We start from the raw sequence: 18286 nt of genomic DNA on the forward strand, positions 1-18286 counted from the left end.
AGTCCAGCAATCCAGTGTGGGTGCTTGTGGTGGCATGAATGCTATAGATGCTAGAATACTGTTTTCTCTTAGCTTCTAAGGGCCCTGAGGCCTACAGTGAAGAGTTATCTAATGAGGCTGACTCTTGTTCTGTGGCCCCTGTAGTCCTGTATTCACCTGCTTATCCAGAGGAAAATAGGAGTGAGAAGGGCCCTAGATATGTGTAGATATTTGCACTTGATATTTTTTTTGATCAAAACATCGGCACTGCCCATGCAGTACATAGCAGTACTTAGTACATTTTGACCAACATCTCCCCATTCTCCCTCTCCCCAGCCTATGGTAACCACCATTCTACTCTCTGCTTCTATGAGTTTGACTTTTTTAGATTCTGTATATAAGGAGATCACTCAGTGCTTGCTTTTCTGCATCTGCCTTATTTCACTTATCAAAATGCCCTTCAGATTCATCCATATTGTCATGAATCACAGGATTTCCTTCTCTTTTATCATCAAATAAAATTCCATTGTACGTATATATTATCCATACATAGACTCTTAAGTTGCTTTCATATCTTGGCTGTTATGAATGATGCTTTAATGAATGTGGGAGTAAGCCATCTCTTAGAGATACTGTTTTCATTTTCTTTGGATATGTACCCAGAACTGAGATCACTGAGTCACATGGTTCTTTTTATTTTCCTTTTTGAAGAACTTCTATACTGTTTTCCATAACAACTGTAGTTATTTGCATTCCCCCAACAATGTACATGAGTTCTCTTTTCCCCACACTTTCTCCAAAATTTGTTATCTTTTATTTTTTATTAAAAATCATTCATATAGGGCCGGAATTGTGGCTCAGTGATAGAGTGCCTGCCTAGCACATGTAAGGTACTGGGTGCAATCCTCAGCACCACATAAATAAATAAATAAAATAAAGTTATTAAGTCCATCTACAACAAAAATATTTTTTAAAATCATTCATATAGGTGTGAAGTGATATTTTATTGTGATTTGATATGCATTTCTCTGATGATTAGTGATGTGTATTATTTCATATATCTATTGGCAATTTGCTTGTCTTCTTTGTAGAAATGTTTATTCAGGTTCTTTGCCCTTTTAACTGTTTTTTATTTTTATTTTTATTTTTTGCTATTGAGATGTGTGAATCAAATGGATAATAAGCCCTTTCAGATACATGGTTTGCAAATATTTTCCCCATTCTGTAGTTGCCTTCTAGTTTTGAGATTGTTTCTTTTGTTTTGCAGAAAAATTTTAGTTCAATGTAGTCCTACTCACTTATTTTTGCTTTTGTTATTTTGGTGTCAGATGCAAAAAAAATCAGCATCAAGGAAATTTTACCCTATGTTTTCATCTAGGAGATTTACAGTCTCAGCAGCAACTTCAAAATTACAACTTCAGTCTGTAATTTTGAGTTCATTTTTTGTGTATGATATAAGACAACAATACAATTTTATTCCTTTGCACATGGACAGCTAGTTTTTCTAACACCATTTACTGATGATATACCATTTCCCCATTGTATATTTGTGGTGCCCTTGTCCAAGATTAGGTCACTGTATACCTGAGTTTTCGTCTAGGTTCTCTGATTTGTTCCATTTGTCCATATGTCTTCTTTTATGCCTGTGCCATACTATTTTGACTATTGTAGCCTTGTGGTAGAGTTTAAGTTGGAGAATATGTTGCCTACAGCTTTATTTTTCCTTCTCAAGATTGTTTTGGCTATTGGGCATCTTTTGTGGTTCCATATGAATTTCAGGATCTTTTTCTATTTATGTAAAAAATATTATTAGAATTTTGATAGGGACTGTGCTGAATCTGTAGGCTGTGTTGGAGAATGTGGTCATCATTAAAATATCAATTATTCTACCATGTACATGAGATTCTTTCATTATGTATTATTCAGTTTCTTTCAGCAATGTCTTATAGTTTTCAGGATATATCTTTCACCCCCTTGGTAAATTTATTCCTAAGCATTTTTTTTCCTTTTTATGCTAGTGTATATTGGATTGTTTTAAAATTTATTTTTCAGAGAGGTCATGGATAGTGTATAGAAATACAACTGATTGTTACATGTTAGTTTTGTATCCTGCATCTTTACTAAAATCATTTATTATTGCTAACTGGTTGTTTGGTGGAGTTTTTGGGAGTTTTATATTTAATATTATGTCATCAACAGAGACAATTTAACTCCTTTTTTGCCAATTTGATGTTCTTTATTTCTTTTTTCCTGTTCTAATTGCCCTGAATAATAAGGACTTTTAGCACTATGTTGAGTAGAAGTGGTGAGAATGGGCTTCCTTGTTTTATTCTCCACCTTGAAGGAAAAGTTTTCAGCTTTTCTCATTACTGAATATGTTAGCCTCATGCTTGTCACGTGTGGCCTTCATTATGTCAATGTACAGTCCTTGCATGCCTAATCAGTTTAGAGGTCGTGCTCTATGTTTCTTGTTCTTGGATTGGTATGGATGACTGGTTAAAGTGACCACAAAGCAAGAAAAGTCATGATCAGACTAAATCAAGTTGTCACATATCTACTTAGAGGGTTAAGCACTGACTGATGTAGGTTGGAAAGGGCTGTTGCTGTGGGTCTAAGTGCTTCCTGTCCAGTCCTGAAAACAACAGACCCCATCTCACTGTGAGCACACTTCTTCCCTTAGAAAGCAATTGAGGGGCTGGAGTTGTAGCTCTGTGGTAGAGCACTTACCTAGCATGTGTGAAGCACTGAGTTTGATCCTCAGCAGCACCACATAAAAATAAATAAAGGCATTGTGTCCAGCAAAAAGAAAAAAAAAAAAAAAAAAGTTAAAAAAATTTTAAAAGCAATTGAGCAATCTCAGCTATTATTGGAATGTGCCCTGCAGGGGTTTTATTCCTACTCTATACTAAAGAGCTGTTCAAAATTCCCTCAAAGGAATTTAGGTAAATTTGTTTTTTGTCACTTTGTTGCATTTCCGTGTTTTCTGTTTTAGTTGCAGGGCAGGTGCCCTGTTGACTCGCTCAGAGTTTCACTTGGATTCAGATTCCGCAGGGCTGCATGAAGAGGCAGACTGAGATCTGGAAAGCAAAAGAATCATATCATCTGCTTATAAAGTTGTTCCAGAGTTTTGGAGAGCGATAAGTGAGCATGGGACTGGCTGGAATTTTTTTTAAATCATTATGAAAGGAAATGTCCAGAAGATCAGAAAGAAAACAAGCAAAGGGAAACATAAAAACAATAAGGTAATTTTAATATTAGAAAATGCCAAGGTTTCAGTGACAACATAATATAGATTCACTTTTCATCCAATGTGAGTTGAGTGGCCCTTCTCCATCTCCAAGGAGGGAGATTTGCTGTCCCCAAGATAATGTCTGAAGTCCTAGTGTCAAGGGAAAGGAGAACTGGTAGACCTTGAGGAAGGTTCACAAAGGCCAGGATGGGAGCTGTTCATATCATTTGTGGTGTCATCCTGTTAGCCAGATCCAATCAGTCCATCTAACCCAACTGCAAGAGAAGCCAGGCATGAACACATACCTAGGAAAGGGACCCAAGTACTATTCCAAGCTTGGACCAGACCTTTAAAATGGGATAAACGTCTCCCATTTTATAGTGTCTCCCATACAGACCCTATTAATGACTTTTGTATTTAGAAAAAGTGAGTGACGTTCATGGGGATAAGAATTGAGGCTACACACACACACACACACACTATGACAGATCAGGCTGATTCAGACCATGCACATCATCCCCACCATACACAGGAGTTCCCAGCTCTCTTCTTTCCAGTCGTTTCCCAGGGGTTCTGCCCTCTTCACTTGGCACTTTGATAGTACTATATCTTCTTTAACTTTCTTCTTTCCTTCTCTACTTATTATGCAATTAACTGTGTCCCAAATTTATATGTTGAAACCCTCACTCCTAGTACCTCATGACTGTATTTGGAGAGAGAGTTTTGTAAAAGTCAATTTCTGTTGCTACAATGAAATGCCTAAAGCTGGATAATTCGTAAAGGAAATGGTTTATTTGGCTCTCAGTTTTGGAGACTGAAAGTCCAAGAATGGGTGACCCAGTCAGCCTATGGTGATGTCCTCATGGCAGACAGCAGCATGGCAGGAGCATATGCAAGAATGAAGCTCACATAGTGTGACAGGACACCAGAGAGCCTCAGCAGGCAGGCTCAGTCTCTTGTAAAAACCCACTCTCACAGGAACTCACTCATTCTAGGAGACCAGCATTAATCTCTTTTGAGGTTGGTGCTCCCAGTGTCCTAACCACATTCCACTAAGCCCTACCTCTCTACAAGTTACCTCTCAACACTGCCACACTGAGACCAAGATTTCAACACATGAAACTTTGGGAGACAAACCACATCCAAATTATAGCAGCCTTTTTAAGAATAATTCAGATTGAACAAAGTCACAAAGGTGGGGTGGTGCTAATCTGAGGGCACTGGTGTCCTTATGAGAAGAGGAAGAGATACCAGGGTTTCTGGCTCAGAGAGAAAAGATCATGTGGTGACATGAGAAAGTAGCCATCTGGTAGAAAGTAGCCATAGGGAGAAAGTAGCCATCTAGCAGTCAAGGAGAGAGGAACTAGATCAGCCAGCACCTTGATCTTGGCCTTCCAGCATCTAGAACTGAGAAAAAGTAAATTTCTATTATTTAAGCCACCTGGTCTACCGTATTTTGTTATGGTAGCATTAGGAGACTAATACAGACCTCTTTCTCACTTTCTCAAAATCTTTCTTAAGATTTCATTAGCCCTCTCTCCTTCACTTCCCCGCTAATAGTGACAGAGCTGAATGGAAAGGAAATGAATGGGTAAACTTTGAGGTAAAATGAAAAGTAAACAATTTCTTGTTTTCCTCAGTTACAAAATAAGTGAGCCAGTCCCATATATAACTTGGAGTTGCTATGATTTGAAGCCACCTCCTATAAAAAGGCCTCCCTTGAAAGTACCTAAATGACCCCTTCAGAATCTTCATGTTCAGGTCCCCATCCTCTCTTAAGACTTCCATTTTTTTTTTTTTTTTTAAGGTAAACTGAAACTATTTCTTCATCAATTTAAAATATTCACATTTCAACCATGCCACCTACACTTTGTTTCAACAAATAGTAAATCTGCCTCATCATGCAATGTGGGCCTGAGCACAGGTAATCTGTGTTCTCGGTGCTGTGTGTAACTCTTTCCCAATATTTTAGTAGTGTGGGAGATCAATACAGAAGCAGAAAGGTCTGCTAGTAAAACAGCCAAACAAGGCATTTGCAACTTGATGGAGCTTGGACTAAGGAGAAAAACAGAGTACAAAGCGCCTCCGCATAAATTATTCACTTATTACCTCCCTGTCTTCAGCTGTTTAAGCTCCTGGTATGTGTAAGACACTCTTTAGGAGCTTTGGTGGGCTGGATGGTTGAATGAAATATGATTACTTTCCTAAGGGAACTGGCATGCTTTGGAAACACTCCACTGAATTGGATGAAGTGACAAGAATTTTGAGGAAACTGCTGCCTCTGCTTGTCATGTTTTGGTGGTCCTTGGAATACACTGTGTTACCTGGAGCACCAGGCACTCCAGGGGGATTGCCACTATGTTCCCCAATCTTTCCCTTAGCCATCTTCTCATCAATACATTCTAAGAAAAACCTTGAACAAAAGTATTTTCCTGTACAACAAACAAACCAACAAAAACCTTTACATTTAGCTAACAAGTTGGTAATTGTTGGGAAAAAGACAATCAAAACCTTATCAATTTCCCCTTGGGTCCCCTCTCCCTTGTTCTTCTCCAAAGAATAAGAAGTCAGAAATAAAATACGCCAAGCTGAAAACTTGAAAATAGACTATAAATAAAAACCCTAACTAAAATCACTTTTAAAACCATCTTTGTGGGTGGGGTGGAAAGGACGGTTAGAATAAGACAGACATTATTACTCTCTATACATGTATGATTACACTAATGGTGTGACTCAGTACCATGTACAGTCAGAGGAAGGAGAAGTTGTGCTCCATTTGTGTACAATGTGTCAAAATGCATTCTACTGGCATGTATAACCAATTAGAACGAATTAAAAAATTTTTTAAATATTTGAGTAAAAACAAATTTTGCAAAACAACAAACAACAACAAAACCTGGCAAATCTACATTAAAGTAGAGGGTTCCTATGTTTTTTAACCTTTTAATTTTGCCAAATAGCAAGTGGGAGGGGGTATGATCCCTTCCCCTCTAATTCCTTTATTCTTCCCCAAACTCTCTCACACACTTATAAATCTTTTTTTTTTAATTTTTTTTTTTAATGCATTATAGTTACATCTAATAGTTGGGTTCATTTTGACAAATAATTACACATGCATGGAATATAATTTGCTCCATCTCAGTCCCTTGTGTATCCTCTTGTCTTCTCTTCCTTCTTCCCTCAATTCCCCTTTCTCTGCTCTAGTACTCTACCTTCTATTTATTTACTGTTTTTTAATGCTCTATAGATATGCATAAAGATGAAATTCACAGTGGTATATTAATATATATGCCTAACATAATTTTGTCAATTTCAATCCTTAAATTTTTCCCTTTTCCTATTCCTCCTCCCTCCCCCTCAATACTCTTCTTTACTCCATTGATCTCCCCTCTAATTTTAAAACATTTATAATTCTTGACATTATCATCCTTTTAATCTATCATAAATTATGGTAGAACTGATGTTAACTTTATATTCTAATTAACTTTACCACTGATTGCTGGGTAACTTTCAGTGAGAAATGGTTCTTTAATATGGAGTTGAGAATGTTCACTTTTTTAAATTAAAAATGAGAGTTAGGGGCTGGGAATGAAGCTCAGTTGGTATAGTGTTTACTTAGTATACACAAGCCCTGGGTTTGATCCCCAGCACTGAAAACAAAATACAGGTATTTTTCATTTTCAATTTATCTTATTCGTATTTTACATATGTAGGTTTATAGATAAAGAAATAGACTTTCTTAAGTCTATGAAATCCAGTGCCTCTGTTTTGGAGGGTAAGATTCATAACGTTGAGTATATGTTGGTTAATTCAGTTAATAGCATTTGATTTGCAAACATGAGATTTCTAGACCCAGGTCTCCCCTATAATTTGCTGTGCAAACATAAACAAAAATCCCTTTTCTTTCACTGGATGTCAGTCTCTAACTAAAATTAGAGCTTAGACTAGATGATTTGGAATATTGTGGTCTAAAACGCATCTGCACTGCTGTCTTCCCCTCATGCTTATCATAGGTCTGAGGGTCTGAGTTGGTGTCAACCAACATGGTGCAGAGAAGGTATATCCTGGAGAGAAGCTATATTCGGTATCTGGTAATGAGACCAAGGCCAAAACCTTATTCCCAGTACCTCAAAAATGTATAACCCTGATCCTAAGAGGACACCAGATTGCATGATGAACAGCTCCAAGTTGTTAGTGAGTTGAAGGGCCTCCTTCCTGTCTGAAGGTGAGCACAGTGTAGTTCTGGGTCTCCTTCTCCACCTATTGGACTGACTGAGCCCAACTGCAGTTATGTTCCCTAACAGAGGAACAAAATTGACGTCATGGATTTTGTTCACTGTGATGTAGCTTCCTGATGATCCAAGTCAAGATGCTCAGTCACTCAGACCCAATACAAAGTGAAAAAGGCTTGGCTCTGAAGTTAGAATTACCTGGGTTCTTATACTCACAGTTCTTCCACTTGTCACAGCTTGGTGACCTCGGGCCAGTGACTTACCTTTCCTGTGACCCCTTTTCTCCTCTGTAATATACTGGTAAAAGTAACAAGAACCTCAGAGCAGGACACAATGTGATGGCACATGCCAAGTCTACATCTGGATCACCATAATCCTGAATAAATTTACCAGTAATTTTTGCTAGGCCTATTTGATCTTCTAACAGTTTATTGCAATTTTGTTTTTAATTTAGGTGCCTTTTCAGATAAAGATCTTTTTCCTAAATAGAATGATTTAGTAGTCTTCAATAAGGTCTAAAACTAAGGTTTTTTTTTTTTATTTTTTTAAAATTACATCCATAGCTTTTAAAATTTATTCCCCTCACATGCTTTACAAAATTCATATACTCACGTGCTTTTGAAAATTTTAATAAAATTATAATAAAAATAGCTTTGGGGATTGCCATACAGTAAGTTTTGGCAGTTAAAGTGAAGGACCAGATTTTAAATATTTTAGAGTCTGTGACCACATGGTCTCTATTTCAGTTACTCAATTCTGCAATTACATGGTAAGAGCAGCTATAGATAATAATTCAAAAAAAATGGGCATTATGCATTAAATAAATCTTTACTGTGAATGTGCAAATATGCTTTTCATAGACTTCTCACATACCATGAAATATTCTTCTTTTGATTTTTTTTTAACCATTTAAAGCTGTAAATACCTTTCTTAGCTTACAGGCTATACAAAAGCAGTGGAGTAACACCTTTGGTCTGTAGGCTATCAGTTGCCGACCCCTATTGGAGAAGAATAAATGTATGGAAACAATGAATGTATTCAGAGAGCCATTCAATCTATTAGGAAAGCACATATGAAATCCCATTTAAAACAGATTTTCATAAAACAGAATTTTGTTAATCTTGAACCTCATCTAAACAAATGTAATTTTATTGGTATAAAAAATACCTTACTAGGGCCAGGGTTGTATGTGTGAGTCACAGGGTTCCATCCTCAGCACCACATAAAGAAAATAAATAAACAAATAAAAATGAAAGTCAAAAAAATCCTACTAAAGGAATAATTCCACAGTAATATTAAATAACAAGACTAAAACTTCTTTAGTTAGGTCTGGGAATGTAGCTCAATGATAGAAGTCTTGCCTATCATGTATGAGGCCTCAGATTCAATCCCCAGCACCACACACACAATTGTTTTTTTAAATGAATTTTATGTAGTATGAGAAAGATTTTTGAGTGAAGTATTACTTTGACTATTTTCAAAATATTTGAAGACACAAATATTTTGAATGATTTCTGAATATAAAATCTGTAGGTTGCCAGATGTTTTAAACATTTTGAATACTTCAAAATTTAAACATACACATTCATATTTTTATTTCTGAAAGATGAATAATTTCAAAATCACCAAATGTTACAATATTTTCTTAATATTCACAATGAAAGAAAAAGATAAATATAATTTACATATAAATATACATGGAAATATCAATAAAATAGCACAACAGCTACCTTTAACACTTAAAATAGTTCACCAAAGCATCAATATACAAAGTATTTAAACACTATCATCTTGCCTTAAATTATTTTTCTCAACTGCAGTTCCTTTAGAAATAAAAAGTATTTAAAGCATAATGTCAAGCTTTACTTAATGAACTCTGCATATTTCATAATCAAACTTTTTAAAATGGTGATTTTCATCCATTTAAAATTTTTAAATGTATCACATACGAGCTGCATTCTTTTCACTGATACATATTCAGTAATACAGAAAAAGAGCTTTTTTAATCTCTGAAAATGATTCTTCACATTCATATGAATCAAGTAAAGGTACAGAGAAGAGAGCTAAAACCTGGCATAACAGTTTCTACCAACAATAAGTTAAAACATAAAGGACAAATATCAAAACTACCCTTATTGTTTATAGGATACCATATCATCACTTCAAAAGTCTTGAATACAGGGATACACTGGACATAGAGAAAGCTGAAAAATTCTTTTTATTAAAAAGCACGATATAATCATTTAAAATACCCTTTATATTATATGCTCACACCTGAAGAACCTCAGTATCTAGTCAAAAAACAATGCCATTTCACTAAAACGTGAATTTGAATCTTTTTTCATGATTGGTGAGTGGTTTTTTAAAAAACAAAGCAATTTCCTTAGGAAAAAAAATTCTGCCAATTAAAATATCTTCATTTTGAGAAAAAAAAAAGTATTTTCCTCTGAAAGTAATGAAATTCAGTCCCGAGCTTTATGAACATCCACTGACTTATCCAAGTGAGAAAAACTTATAGTGCTTCTAGACTTTTCACTAGTGCTGTCTGAGATGTCATCTGAAAACTGTCACTCAAATGTTAGACTCATGAGGAAGCTTCAGTGAGCCAAACTGGACATGATAACCAAATTCCATCACCCCTAAATGTGTTTGTCCAAAAGGACTTTTCATTGGTGGTGCTCGGCAGTCCTGTGCTTAATGCCCTCTTTTTCCAATCACATATTCACAAATGTTTGAATTTATATTTAAACTCAATATCATTTAATGGTGGTAAAATGCCCAAGCCTGCACGGGATTGGTCCAAGGGGGGACATTTAACATGGCTGTCCACAAACTGTAGTTCAAAATATGAAAGCATCAGAATCAGAAATTGCTTGATTTCTTGGACTGCAAATAATCTTCCAGGGCATATTGTAGCTCCTGATCCAAAAGGCATGTAGTAATACTTTAACTTGATGCCATTGCTGTAGAAGGTGGTCTTTGTCTTCCTATTTTCATCAAGATATCGATCATATTTAAAAATCTGCAATAAAAATACAAAGAAAGCAAGCCTATAAACATATTTCTTTCTTGACCTGGAAGCTCCAAAGAGGAATTTTCTTTATTAGTCCATTCTATTAATGATTTAGCAAATACACTACTCACTGAGAGTAATAAGGGACAGGAACTTAATGAGAACTGATGGACCAAGAAAGCCTTATAATACCTGCCTGGGGACTAGCTCCTCTGTCAGGCAGAACCAGCAAGAAGCATTCAAATTAGGGGGGGAAAAATTAACCTCCAATTTCATGGATTTGGGAGTAAGTACATTTTAAGAAAAAAGAAAGGAGGCAACTTTATTATCATTACTGCAAATGTAATTGGCATAGGGTATAGGGTGAGAAATATCAAGAAAAAAATAAAAAATTTAGGTCACTATCCAAATTTTCCAAAATATATGACGATTTAACATGATTAAGGGGATAATCCCTATGGCTACAATGATCAAATTGTAAATGCCCTTCCTCTTTAGATGAGATCGCTACCTTGAATACCAAATTTTTATGAACAGTCACTTACCAAAGGGTCTGGGTAGATTTCTGGATCTAAATGCATTAACTGTGGGTAAAGAGCTATGATGTCATCTTTTCGGATGTTATAGGAACCTTCCTCTAGGTGCAAAGTAAAATCCTCCTTAGCTGTCCGGATGTTCAGGGAGGCACTGGAAAGCCTCAGAGCTTCTTTGATGATGCTGTCTAAATATTTTGAAAGAAAGGAAAAAGAGAAAAGAAGGAAGGAAGGAAAGGAGGATGGAAAAGAACCATTTGAGTATTTCAAGCCCGTATCTTATGAGTTTGAAACACTCTGACAACCAATAACACAAAGATGAAGAAAACATGGAAGGCTGACCAGATAAAAACTTCCCAAGCTTTCTTTCTGTCTCCATTATGCTGTTATCAATGATACAGTTGTGTCTGAATATATTTTTTAATCTGATCATCTGAGCTAATAATTTTTTACAAAGATATAGTTTTCTTGGTCATCAATGAGATTACATTTTCATCATTTTATAGAAAAGTACTCTTATTTTTATGTGAAGCTAAACAGCTAACAAAATTGGAAATATTAATACCCAATTTACATGAATTATTCAAAGTTTTGCACTTTTGAGATTTAAGATACTGATAATGCTTTTACACAGAATTGTTTTTCCAGGTGTTTCTTGCAGTTTTAATTAGGTATTTACAAGAATTCTTTTTTATCCATATACTATTTGATAGCGTATGGTGATGCTCTGTTGCTGGGTAAAATACAGAGTTCTTAGGAATGGTCTGGCCTGACTTTCCAGCCTCTCTCTCACATATTGTGTTTTACCAGTTCAGCACATGATTATGTATAAAATCACAGATCAGCTCTTTATTTATAAATGAGAAAAGTAAGGCTCCCAAAAGAGAAGGGATGTGTTCAAGCCTCGGACAGAGGTCAGCCTAGAAACTAAGATTTTCTTCTGTCCTTTCTGGTAAACTGTCCCTAAAAGCATGTCTTTCCTTTGGAGAAACACATTTTTGTATTTCTATAAAATATATATAGAAAAATAAAAGGAAGAAAAATCAAACAGCATTCAATCTCACCACCAAACCCATGTAGTTAATTATGGTTTCTTGAAGGTAATTTGTCCCCTGTTATTTCATGCAAATGAGTGACATGGTTGTTCTAACTGTAAGATTAGTGGCAAAAGGAAAAAACAAGAGCTACAGGATTCTAGGGTGGTGATTGCACAGTATGGTACCAACAGTCACCCATTAGCTCCCACCATTCCACCTTCATCAGGCTCAGCCTCTAGGTGTCAGTTTCCTCCCTTGGTTTATAGAAATAGCAATATTTTCTAGTTATAGGATTGTTGTAAGGATTAAAAGAGCCAAATCATTTGAAATTATTTAGCATAATGTCTAGAACTCAAGCGCATAATATATGTTGACCACCGTTAAGACACAATAAGAGGAATGTAGAGTAGCAAGCACACCTAGGACTGGCAGGTCATTTAGTTGCAGTTGATTCAAATAAATAGGATTGCCTTCAAAACTGAGTTTTTGACCAGCATTCTCCAGTGCTTTATTCACTTCTTCAGTAGCTGCTTTCATTGCTTCAGGATTCCTATTAAAAATTAAGATAAAAGAAAAATACACAGAAAATAAATTTTTTTATGCTTGGAGATCTATAAGCAAATAGACATTTCCCCCCTTCTTTTAATGAGGTGATCAAGGTACCAGGGAAGGTGGAAAAGGAATATTTCCATTTATTTGTACCATATTTATAATTATGTTTATGCCCTAGGGTGTTGGCAAAAATTGTGCCTTAAAAGGGCCTTGTTACATAAAAGTAAAACTTGGCTCAGTTCTCTATACATAAATAATTTTAATTAGGATTAGACAGTCAGTGGTTCATAAACATAGTAATTTAGAAGAAAAATTGCATCTAAGATAACAATTACACAGTTTTGGCTAAATTTCAGATGGAAATTTGAATTTACCCTTGACAAACATACCATGATTTCAGCATTTTAATTTATATTATAATTTTGGATTGTGAAGTAAAGGCTATTTCATTTTAGTTCATGGAAGTTTGTTGGAGCCTCAGTGATCTTGGGGTTCTGTTACATAGTTACAGTGATGTAAGTTTCAAAATTGTTTAACTGAAAAGTATTTGTGTGAAGATCATAAAGTATGCTTATAATTACCTATATGATATTAAACTGGTATTGTGTGAATTTATTCTGGTCAAGTAATTTAAGTCAGCAAAATTAGGTGTAGTCATATAAGTCAGTAATCATTTAAATACAGTTTTATGATGATGAAGACTGCACTCTGGACTAAGGTAAGGACATGAGCAACAGTGTGAGGTTAAAAGCTAGGACTCTGGGCCAGTTGCCTGAATTGACCCAGGGCCAGCCCAGTTGAGGTCTGTGGCTGCAATGACATCCCTTTCTCTGGAACTGTTTCTACAAAATGCTACGCTTTTGTGAGTATTGAATGAGTTGTATGTATTAAACACTTATAAGCCTAAGTTATATTCTTGATTGGTGACATGAAAAAGTACTAAGAAGCTTCTCATTTTTTAAAGTTAAAATGGTTGAACTTATGCTTTCTCCTAGAATAGGGAAATAAATAGGTACATTGCTAGTCACCTAATCATTTGAAATAAGCTCCAGAAAGTTGCTGGAATGGTGTTTGCTTGTGATGCCCAGAGGACAGCGAGGTGAGTCTTGGCCTTCTCCAAGTCATCAAAGGTGGAGAGTGTGTCATTCAGAAACATGCGTAGGCGAATCAGTTCTGAGACCTGATCCCTTGTTTTCAGGTTCTCATGCCTCAAGCCCTGGGCCAGTTCTTCCCGGGCTTGGTAAGCAGTCTTGAACATATGAATGGGGAGGCCTGCTGCCAGGGCTGGAAAGACTTTGTCAAATTGCTTGAAGTTGTCAAGGTTGTTTAGAATAAGGGCACTTTGTACATCCTGCCTTGTAAGATCTCTGCCAAAGAGAGTTAAATACCCAGCTTCAAACATCACTCGGTAGCAGAAGGAGTACATCCCTTCCTTCACCCAAACAGAGCTCTTTGATTGAAGAAGGATGGGAGGTCTCAGTATAAGTTGGAGATTTTCCATCATGGTTTCCGTGAGGGAATTCAAGGCATCACCCTGCAGGGTTTTGATGAAAGTGTCATTTATGTTTTCAGTGGTATTTCCATCACTTGGATCAATGCTTCTGTGCCCAAAAGCCTGACAAGAAATAAAACATGTGAAAATATTAATTAAACCTGACCTAGTATTAGCAAATGACTTAGAAACACATTGGATGCTTTCATACTTCTCTGCTTGGTCTCCTCACATACAATTTCATAGTACTTTGCAAAGAAATGGCTAAATCAAACTTTTCCTTTAAGGCTAAGTTTAAATCGCAGGTCTTCAGTGAAAGTGCTCCAGACCACCCCAGTCATCTATTTCTTATGTTGCTGCACTTATTTGCTCACTAATTTGATAATAATCAATAACATTTATTGTTGAATTATTGATTATTGGATGATTATTCATTCTTTGTTGTATCTTTGTAGATGCAGTTTAATCACACTTTAAGCTACTTAGTGGCAAAGACTGTGTCTAATATTTCTTTACAGAAACTCAGAAAGTATTGACTTTTTCCTCTTTAACAGTTTCTTAGATGACATCAAAAAGGTACTTAAATGTTTGTTGAATTTCTTAACAAAATGGAACACTTGTGTGGTGTGAATATGGATGGATGTTAGATTTCCATCGCATGTACTCTGCATGTTGTATAGACATCATTGATGGTATGAGTTTGTATCTGTCTTATTAAAACAGTGCCATCTACCTCAGTAAAACATTTAATTTTTATTTCTCTTTCATTAGCTAGTTAACAAATGATAAATATATACCTAGTTTGATTTTTTTAATAGCTAATACTAAGAGGTTGTATCTAATTTGACTTATTCTGTTTCTAAGAATCTCCAAAATAGGGTAATTCTCTAACACCTCTATCTAGCAATCTAAAAACTTCAAAATTTCTAAATAGGTTTATATATTAACAGACAAGAAGCAAACAGAATGCTGTATAAATGCAAAATAGGCTACCTTCGCAGAAGTAGTGAAGTGAAACTTTTTCCAATCAAAATATTTTCCATGGCACAGCACCTTATGGTATGACAAGGGATTTGTAATGAAGTGGACATATTTTCCCATTAGTTTGCAGGTAAAAACATGCCCATGTTTCCTTTGATTTGCTCTGAGGAACTCAAGAGGATTGGCCCCAAATTTCAGAGCACAGCCCAGGTATGGAATGAACCCATTCTCCAGAGGTGGTTCACCCATTCGCCTGTAAGATACAAATGTATGACAGATATAGAAAATTACATATTTTGGTTGCTTTTTTTATGTCAGGTGTTCAAATTTCTACCATTGACTTCAAACATCAAAATTCTGCAGTTTATTGGTACTTCTTTTGTTGATAGGACTCTTACTAAAATAGATTTTATTAACCTAGTCACCACATGATATGTTGATGAAAATTATTACTAAATTCATCCATCTAATTTCTCATTTCTCATTATAGGATCATCAACTATAATGTAATGCTCTTTCATACTATCTTAAATGTTTTGTATTAGAAAAGATAAACATTTATTTTGCAACATAAACTACTGTCCCTCTTCAGAGGATAACAGAATATAAAGTGGCTATTTTCCTATTGTGAAGGTAAGTAATTCAATTGAGACTGGAAATGATCAGGCCTGGGTTAAAGTACCTCAAAGGACAAAGAAACTTGCAGAAGGTAGACAACACATACCAGTCCACAGAGCTGAAGATCTACTGGAGGTTAGTCTTGTTTTGAGATTGACTTTATACCAAATATCTACATGCCCTCCCCCTAACTACTCTTTGAACCAATCAGAAGTTAAGTGAAGTATGGCTCTGGATTTGTATTTCTTGAATCAACTGTAAATCAGTGATACATTCATGAAAGTGGTGTCACATACACATTTAGCAGAGTTTCACAATCACCATGGTTGATTGACATTAATAAAGAAAAAAAAGTAATAGAATGATTAACTTGGGCTCTACATTCTTGCCCAGGCTTAGGCTGAATCTGTGCACAAGAACTAGCTGAAAAGAGAATACTTATTTAGTCAGAGTCTCTGTTTAATCCTTGTGATAGAAAGAAACCCTCTCCATTGTAGATTTCCACTTGCCACTTGTATCCCTTGGGCTTGCTCTGTACACGTACATGTACACATAAACACACACAAAGATCTTACAAATTTTCTCTCAATTGTGTTTAACAAGTATATATATCACCACTGGTATGTGTCAATACTAAAAAGGGAAACTGTCATAATATATTTTGTTAGATTTAGTAAAAAAAAAAAAAATCACTTAAAAATTTAATGTGAAAATATCAAGAAGTATTTGTGTAAATATAGAAATCAAATTTATTATATTGTATAATAATTTATTGTATAGTAAAAGAACACTAGATAAATGAACTAAAAATAAAGAAAAAAACTTTTCTTACCTTCTCCTTATTCCAAAAATAAGCCATAAATAACAGCATATTGCTACAACAATTCCCCAGATCAAAAATATGGTTATCATTTTGCAAACCTAATGAAAATCTCCAAAGAAGGAGAATCTGTGATTTGAAAGGTAAGGATACCCCTGAACAGAGACGCAAGCTATTCTTTTTATACCCAATAACTTGTACTTGGATGACCAAAGCAAACAATTAATCATTTGTTCATCATATTAGGAAAAAAAAGGTGGGGGGGTATTAACTGGCCTTTGAACTAAGTTCATAGTGTCAGAAGAGGTTCCAAAACAATTAGAGACCTGCAATACTTGATAAGCTGAAGGTCTTTCAAACAGATATTGACTTAACATTAGGACCTGGGAACAACAGCTAATGTTACAAGTTTGATATTTCTATAAAAAGAACAAACCGATTCAAGATGAACAAATCTAACTCAGTTGTAAAATATAATTTGAAGAAAAAGAAGCATAAGATATAAATCAAGTAAGTGATTTGATTTGTTGCTTTTTGAAGAAGAAATTAATTTAAATGATTTTCCAGAAAGACACAGTGATTGAGTTCAAAGGAAAGAACTGGGTGGATACTTCTCTTGCTTCATGTTTCAGTGCTTTTACAAAATCATAGCTATGTTACATAGATTGAAACATGTTACTCACCTACAATCACTAGGAAAGAACTGTTCCATATAAATGCATCTTCCAGATAAATACAGCTTCAAACTTTATCAATAATTATTTGTTATTAAAGTGTGTATTAATTTTTCTAATCATTATAATAATGTGTTTTTTTAATAATGTGTTTTTAATTCAAATAATTTAAGACCAACTGAAATGTATTTTGGTTGAAATGAATATCAATTCATAATTTACTTCAGACTATTTCCAGTCCGAGGTAATCATTATAAAATGTTTGACATATATCTTTCCAAATTTTAACTTTTGTATTTTTTGCAGTATTGGGGATCAAACTCATGCATCCCAGGCAATCACTCTACCACTGAACTATAGACACAGCCCCCTATTTAATATAAATATTAATTGTGTATTTAATTATGTCCCAGGATCTCTTTTAAGGTATTCTGATTAAAAGCATTAATGAGATAGACAGGTCCTCTGATCTCATAGAGATTGTATTCCAGTGGTGAAACAGATAACAATATATATATAAAATAAAACAGAGTGGAGAGCTTCTGGGGGACAAGGATAACTTTCCTGAACAGAGAAGGCTTCTCTGAGAAGATAACAATTGAAATCTAAATTCAAAAAAGGAATCACACATGTGAACATCTGAATAACATCCTAGGAGGAGGGAACAGCAAATGCCATCCTGAATCAAGGATGAACTTGATATGTCTAAGAACTAGAGAGAAGAACAGAGAGAATGGAGCAGAGTGAATGAGGAGAAAGTTGATTCAGATAAAAGGCAAAAAGATTGTCAAGAGCCAGTTCATGTAGGGATACTTGGAATGGGGAAAGAGGTTTTGGAGGGCAACAGGTTTGAATATTATTTGAGACATTTGAAGATCTAAAGTTTGGGAAATCTACTAGAAATCCAAAGGTCAATTTCAGCTTGACAATTGAAGAGCCTAAAGCTAAGGTGTAGGCCAGCACTGGAGATATAAATTTCAAGTTATTAGCATTTGAATGGTATCTAAAGCCAAGAGGCCTTATGAGATCAGATCACCTGGGGAGAAAGTAATGATAAAGATGCAAAATTCACCACCAGGCCGCAGAGTACTCTATCCACATAGCTTAGTCAGAGAGGTGGAAGAGA

At 35.3% G+C, this 18286-nt stretch overlaps 1 protein-coding gene across 1 annotated transcript; it reads right to left on the minus strand.

Moving 5' to 3' along the window:
• Positions 1 to 9010: 9010 nt before the first annotated feature.
• Positions 9011 to 16657, minus strand: CYP7A1 (cytochrome P450 family 7 subfamily A member 1). Its single transcript, XM_079112334.1, has 6 exons — positions 16499 to 16657; positions 15061 to 15301; positions 13604 to 14190; positions 12443 to 12573; positions 10999 to 11174; positions 9011 to 10462 (listed from the first exon to the last, which is right to left on the minus strand). The coding sequence occupies exons 1-6, from the start codon at positions 16576 to 16578 to the stop codon at positions 10163 to 10165; spliced, it is 1515 nt and encodes a 504-aa protein (XP_078968460.1). The 5' UTR covers positions 16579 to 16657; the 3' UTR covers positions 9011 to 10162.
• Positions 16658 to 18286: the final 1629 nt, after the last annotated feature.

Source organism: Sciurus vulgaris (genome assembly GCF_902686455.1).
Source record: "Sciurus vulgaris genome assembly, chromosome: 1".
In the NCBI taxonomy this organism is placed as follows: domain Eukaryota; kingdom Metazoa; phylum Chordata; class Mammalia; order Rodentia; family Sciuridae; genus Sciurus; species Sciurus vulgaris.